The following is a 7,500-nucleotide window of genomic DNA, read 5'->3' on the forward strand; positions in this document are numbered from 1 at the left end:
TCTATCTATCTGTCTGTTTCTTTCGTTTACGCGCATTATTTTAGTTGAATAACTTCATAAGTTTACGATGAAATTCGGAAGGGGTGATTAGTTCGTAAGGTAATCTCATAAGATATATTCTGACGAAAAAAAAATAATAAATATGCGACAGTACATGAAAAAAAAAAAAAAAAAAAAAAAAAAGAAAGGACAAACAAAGGCTAAAGACGATAATCCGTCTTTATCCTTTTGCATGCAAAAATCTTCGCCTCTTTGCATCGTGCACGCATCACTGCACGTGACATGTTTTTTAATCCTCGCATGCGTAATTATATATATATATATATATATATATATATATATATATATATATATATTCACAATTTAGATACTTAATGACTGCGTGTGTTATGGGCCATTTATAATTAACATGATTAAGATTAAATGATGCGATAATATATGTATACATATGTACATATATACATATATATACATATACATATATATATATATAAATATATATATATATATGTGTGTGTGTATATATATATACAAGTATATATACATATTTGTTATAATACATATTCGCAAAAGAAACGACGAAAAGGGCCAGAGCGTTCTCATCGGAAAAGAATGAAGTGCTACGTTGTTCGTCGTTGTCGCACGCATAAATATATTATATATAATATACATTGATTAAATATAATATACATATATTATGAAATGTGATTACGAAAGTGATTTGCGGTAAAAAAAAAAATTAAGAAGAAAAAGAAATTAGTTTATTGCTTATAATTCGTATAATCAAGTATTGTTATAGGAATTATGCGATAAACAAATTTTTTTTCTTTTTTTCTTTTTTTTTTCTTTTCTATTATTTTTTGACATCACCTTCGTAATTACAAACTTTATATATACATATATATATATATATATATATATATACATAGATATACGTATACATATACATATATATATATGTGATATATACATGTATATATATTATATATATATATATATATATATATATATATATATATATATATCGTGAATAAATACTTGTTCCACACACACTTTCTCCAAAAACGACACACATGATCGAGCCGGTTCGGATTGATTGCAAATGACACCGACACATGTACGATACATCGACGCGTGACTACAAACTCATATTTTGTTTTTTTTTTCTTTTACAAGGAAGAAAGAATTAAAACAGGAACAAAGACAAGTAGGAAGACAAAATAAAGAAAAAAAAAAAAAATACGAAGGGAAGGAAATTTGAATTCACTCTCTTTCTCTCTCTCTCCCTCTCTCTCTCTCTCTCTCTCTCTTTCTCTTTTCCTGTGTGACAAATTAATTAGATTTACTCGATATCGTGTGCGAATCAAATGACATTTATATAATGAAGAAAATAAGAAATTAATAAATACCTATGCTGTGTACATATATATATATATGTGTGTGTGTGTGTATGTGTGTATAAAATGATCAAAAAAAACGTAACTTATTCAAAGCGTATCATACGCGGTAAAGAATAAAAAAAGAAAAAAAAAAAAAAACGATTGATTCGTAACTCCGATCGAGGCAAAATCCAACGACGATCATCGATGACGTTTTATTTGACGTTTGTATTTTTATTTGTTTCATTATTCTCTCCTTTTTTTTTTCTATTTCTTTCGTTCTATCATTATCAACGATTATTTTTACGCTCGTCTTATTCTTACACTCTTTTATCATGCTTTTTTCTTCTTTCGATAGCGTGGTGGATTCTGCCTCGTGTATTAAACCTCGTGTCTTCGTGTCGAATGGATCAGCTAAGTTTTTTTTTTTTCTTTTTTTTTCTTTTCTCCTCTTTCGAAAGAAAATTCTTCCGTCCTTTTAAGGGATCCTACGAGTTTCGATTTAACCGGTTAATATTAAATTAGTGACACGGTTTAATGGTTTTAAGCGATAAGTCCTGCCGAGTTTAAAAGGATAAGAAAAAGAAAACTTTATCGAACCATTCCAGCAGGCTATTGAAAGTATTTTACATATACGTACACACATGTGGTTACATATACATACATATATACATATATATATATATATATATATATATATATATATATACACACAGACATATATACATATTATACTATGCATTTGATCATTAATGGGGAAGGAGGATAAATAAATCGTTTGAAACTGTGAAACAGCATCGTGCGAGAAAGTTTGATCGGTATCTTTAAAAGAAAAGAAAAAAGAAAAAGAAAAAAAAAAAAAGAAAAAAAAATAAAGAAGGAAAGAAAGAAAAAAGTAAAATAAGAGAAAGATCAGGATAAGAAGAAGTTACGTCTTAAGTGAGATCAGAAAAAAAAAAGAAAAGATAAATGAACAAACAAAAATGATAAAGAATAAATTTAATCGAGACACACGATTATATTGTCCGATGATGTTGTATAAAAAAAAAAAAAAAATAGATACATAATAACAAGAATAATGAATGAAAAGTAATATGGACTGTGAAATGAAGGAAAAAGAAAAAAGAAAAAAAAAACAAAATAGAAAATTAAGGAAGATTAGAGAAAGAGACGAGAGTGTACGAGGGTGTATATGATTGATATATATAAAAAAAAAAAAAAAAAAAAAAAAAGAAAAAATAAAGAAAGAAAATAATACACGCACGTACATATATGTATTAATGGATACATATATTAGATTTTATAAATTATTGTATATATTCGGGCCGTCAATGACTACAGTTAGAAGCTGGCTTTTGTTACGTCTGTCTGTTGGGTGTATTTTGTAGTATCACGAGGCGCCGCTATTACTATTGGACATCTTGACCATCGTGAACTTGGTCGTCACCCTCCTTTTTCTCATTGAGTGCATCCTTAAACTCATCGCCTTCGGATGCAAGGTATAAACAAGCCTCTTAATCATTCAAATCTTCACTGTTTTAATTCACACGCAATTATATCTCTATTTTATATATATATATATATATATATATATATATATATATATATATATACGTATATATATTTTTATTTTTATATAACGATTTTCTATATATACATATATGTATGCATCTATGTATGTATGTATGTATGTATGTATATGTATGTATGTGTCTAAAACGTGCACGCACATACACACACAAACATACACATATATATATATATATATATGTATATCTCGGTTATATATGTATGTACATAAAATAGTATCGGGATTAGCACGATTATTTACAATTAATGTTTAATCATTACAATCGATAGGTGATCGTACTTTGACGAGGTCGAATGGGATCGATTTGAAAAAAAAAAAAAAAAAACTGGTGGAGAGGGAGGAAAACTGATGATAAAAAAAAAAAAATGAGAAAAAAAAGATAAAGGAAAATAGAAAAATAGCACGCATCGATCGGCGTCGATCGTAAAGCGATGCACGATCCGATCGTGGCCCATATAATAAATATATCATATTTTTTTTCTATTAATTGTCTGCCGTCGAAATATCCGAAACGAGTAAATCGATATCGATATATTGTGCCGAAAGATCGAGATCGAGTGTGTAACAAGTTGAACGCCAGAAAAAAAGGAGACATTATTTTTTCATATATACTTAAGTCAATCAAATTATTGTCGATAGTTAATCATTACGATTCTTTACGATAGTAATAGAATTAGAAATAGAGACCCTTTTATCTCGCTTATCCTTAATTAGATTATTTAGTTTAATTGTAACGTCGAATCAACTTCCTTATATAATATGACGTATGTTCTTTTCTCGTTAAAAGAGGAAAAAAGAAGAAGAAGAAAAAAAACAAAAAGAAAAAAAAAAACAAAAAAAAAAGAAGAACGGAAAGAAAGAAAAGAAAAGATAAAACAAAATAAAAGGCCTATTTTTCTGGTGTGAACGTGCATAAAGAAAAAAAAAAGAAGAATGTGAAAAAAAATACAAAACAAAAAAAAAGAAATAAAGAAAAAAAGGAAAAAGGAAAAAGAAAAGGAAAAAGAAATTCGCGTATTTCTACCTCTCTCTCTAGTTTGCTTTCTATTACCGGCATGCTCCCGTAGATCATTTCTTTAAAAAAGATCCCATCACTTATTACTATTATTATTATTATTATTACTATTATTATTATCATCATCATCATCATCATCATCATCAGCATCATCATCATCATCATCAGCATCATCATCATCAGCATCATCATCATCATCATCATCATCATTATTATTATTATTATTATTATTATTATTATTATTATTATTATTATTATTGTTGTTGTTATCATCATCATTATTACTGTTATCATTTTATTATTAATATTATTAATATTTTTATTATTATTATTATTATTATTATTGTTATTATTATTATTATTATTTTCATGATTATTATAATTATTATTATATATACTTCAGTCGAGATCATCGATCATTAGTGCGTACGATTACAGTATTATCATATAATCACTTTATATATATATATATAAAAAAAACCGCATCTTTTAGTCTAATTTTGTTAATGTGTACTACGATATTTCAAAAGATGCATGGAGGAAGGAAAGATTTTTGCGAATGTATTGGAGTAATGGGAAAAAAAAAGAGAAAGAAATATATATATATATATATATATATATATATATATTTCTTTTTTTTTTCTTTTTTTTTTTGTAATTAAAAATAATCATCGAAATTGACCAAGAGATGCGGAAAATTTTTCTCATTTTACACATCTCTAGGAAAAGCACCTAATCACACACAACCGAATTACATCGGTAATTAGCTTAATTAGTACGACACACGCTCTTGTGAGGCCTCACCTTACTTATTTTACACGTACGTACTAACACGTGCACGCACTTACACATACACAAATACACTACACACAAGAGAAAAAAAAAATACACGCACATATTTACACACAAAACATAGATATACCATCAGTCGCGTGAGTTAAAGGAAAAAAAAAAAGAAACAAAAAAAAAAAAAAAAGAAAAAAGAAAAAAAGAAAAAAGAAAAGAAACGAAAGAAAATAAAGTAAAGAAAAGCGAAAAAGCCGTAAAGAGAAAAAAAGAAAAAGAAATAGAAGTAAAAGAAAATGAAAAAGAAACAAAATATTCGCGTCTATTATAATTATATATTAATAAATTATAAATTATTTTTCCACGAAATCGCGCTCCTTTACATATATTTTTTTCCACGAAATCGAAATAGACGTAATTTATCGATCGATAATAGCCCTTACATATATACATACATAAACACGAAACATCACGATGAACGTTCCGAAGTTTCCTCTCAATATTTTTGTTTTTGTTTTTTTTTTCTTTCCTTCTCGTAAGTATAATACTACTAAGAAAATTACATTTTAGTATCGTGGAAGCTTCGGAACGATCAACAGTGTTCTCGATCGTTTTCTAACACTCAATTAAATGTGATACTAATATATATATTTATATATATATATATATCTATATATACAATATATTTATTTATTTAATTTGATTATATCCTCTCGACGTTAGAACTTCTTCAAGGATTCTTGGAACACGTTCGACTTCATTACGGTGATCGGCAGCATCGTGGACGCACTTGTCATCGAATTCGGGGTAAGTAGAGCTTTGAAATATATTAGATATTATTTAAATAATATAAATTAAGATACGTATTCTCTCTCTCTCTCTCTCTCTCTCTCTCTCTCCCTCTCTCTATCTCTATCTATCTATCTATATATCTTTTTCATGGAGAATCTTTAAAAGTATCTAAAGATATATGTCGATTATTAATACGAAAGTGGCCTAAGTAAAATATATATATATATATATATATATATATATATATATATATATATATTTATAAATTGTAAAATATATATATATATATATTTATAAACATATATGCATATATATAAAAATAGTACGTTTTCTTTTCTTTTATATGTATAATGTATAATGTATAATATAGATCGATAAGATGCGAAAGAGATGATAACGTATTAAAATTAAAATAAAAAAAAAAAAGGAAAAAGAAGAAAAGAAAAAACAGAAAAAAAATCTTTGATATTTCAATACGTTTAGGCTATTTTCATTATTATCGACGATAATATTACATTGTTCGAATTTAGATTCGATTGCAATTTTATCAATTTTCACATGGATTTCGTATAATCCATTGCTTCGTGTACGCCTATCACGAGCCCTTTTCTCCTAAGATATAAATCTCTTAAATCGATTTAAAGATTTTCTCAATTTTATAGAGATATATTAACGTAATACGTAAATATATAAACGTTACGTTACAATAATAATAAACGTTATATCATTTGTCAATTTGGACAAAAGGGCAATATTATTGCATTATTTCCAGTAAACCCTTTTGCTGCTCCTTGTCGATATTTAAAAATATTTCAATGCTAGCAAAAGAGCAAAGTTAAAGCCGATTTAAAATGATGCCTTTTGTATATTCCTATTTTCTTTCTTTATCCCAGCCGTATACGCTGCATTTGTACGCTATATAAGTATATAAATACATAATAATAATATATCTCTCATCGTTCACATCGGTACGTTAACGACAACAGTATGAAAACATTTACAAATATACATATACACAGTTATTATTACGCATTTCAACACATAATTATTTGTATCGATTGTTAAACGTTGCGATTTGAATATATATATATATAAAAAAAAAAAAAAAAAAAAAAAAAGAAAGGAAAAAAAAGAAAAAGAAAAAGCAAAAAAAAAAGAAAGAAAGAAAGAAAAAAAAAGAAGAAGAAGAATAGAAAGATCAGAATCTTAAGTTAATTAAATAATAAATTGATCAATTCAATATATATATATATATAGATACATATATATTTCTTAAATCCAGTAGATTTTTATATATCGTCATATCAATATCTAGTGAGTAATCTGCTTGCTCGGTAATAGCCAGTATCGCCAATCTATTGGGTATTTTCCTGTACTTTGTTCAAGAAAAAAAAAAAAAAACAAAAAAAAAAACAAAAAAAAAGAAGAAAAGACATTGAGAAAAAAGAAAGAAAAGAAACAAAAAAAAAAAAAAAAAAAGAACAAAAAGAAAAAAAGAGAAAAAAAAAATTGGAACACACGCTAGAGCTTTTGTGTTGTAAAGGCCAGAAAGTTAAATGATCAGTGTATGTACGTTTTGAATAATTGTAAAAAGGATACGAACGATAAAAGATAATAATTATCGCAACGTTCAATATTTCTGTAATAGGAGCGGTTTTCGAGTGTGCCAAGTGGTGGCCAGCTAAGCGAAAAGAAGGTATCAATTAATTCGTATATTATTTGCATCATTCAATATAATATTGACCGTCGGAATCGGTTCTCTCTATTATAATTGTATATTATATATATATATATATATATATATATATATACCTATCTCTTTTTATAAGCTATATTAACCTCTTTTATTATCTTGTTCACTATAATACCTCTATATAGCATAAGTAAGAGAAAAAAAAACCACATACAACTATATTTTTACATGTATTACACACTTA

General features: G+C 26.5%; 1 protein-coding gene across 25 annotated transcripts in view; it reads left to right on the top strand.

The window, feature by feature from the left end:
* The window catches only part of LOC124423667 (voltage-dependent calcium channel type A subunit alpha-1), a 75,299-nt gene that overhangs the window by 41,729 nt on the left and 26,070 nt on the right, over nt 1–7,500 (top strand). For 10 of the 25 annotated variants that reach the window (XM_046961657.1, XM_046961658.1, XM_046961660.1 and 7 more), the window contains exons 19-20: nt 2,768–2,878; nt 5,495–5,578. In XM_046961657.1, the coding sequence (XP_046817613.1) occupies nt 2,768–2,878; nt 5,495–5,578 (195 nt within the window). Of the gene's footprint in view, nt 1–2,767; nt 2,879–5,494; nt 5,579–7,211; nt 7,260–7,500 lie in introns of all 25 variants that reach the window. The other 15 variants (XM_046961666.1, XM_046961665.1, XM_046961678.1 and 12 more) reach the window with 3 other exon arrangements.

The sequence above is a fragment of the Vespa crabro genome, chromosome 4 (assembly GCF_910589235.1).
Source record: "Vespa crabro chromosome 4, iyVesCrab1.2, whole genome shotgun sequence".
In the NCBI taxonomy this organism is placed as follows: Eukaryota; Metazoa; Arthropoda; class Insecta; order Hymenoptera; family Vespidae; genus Vespa; species Vespa crabro.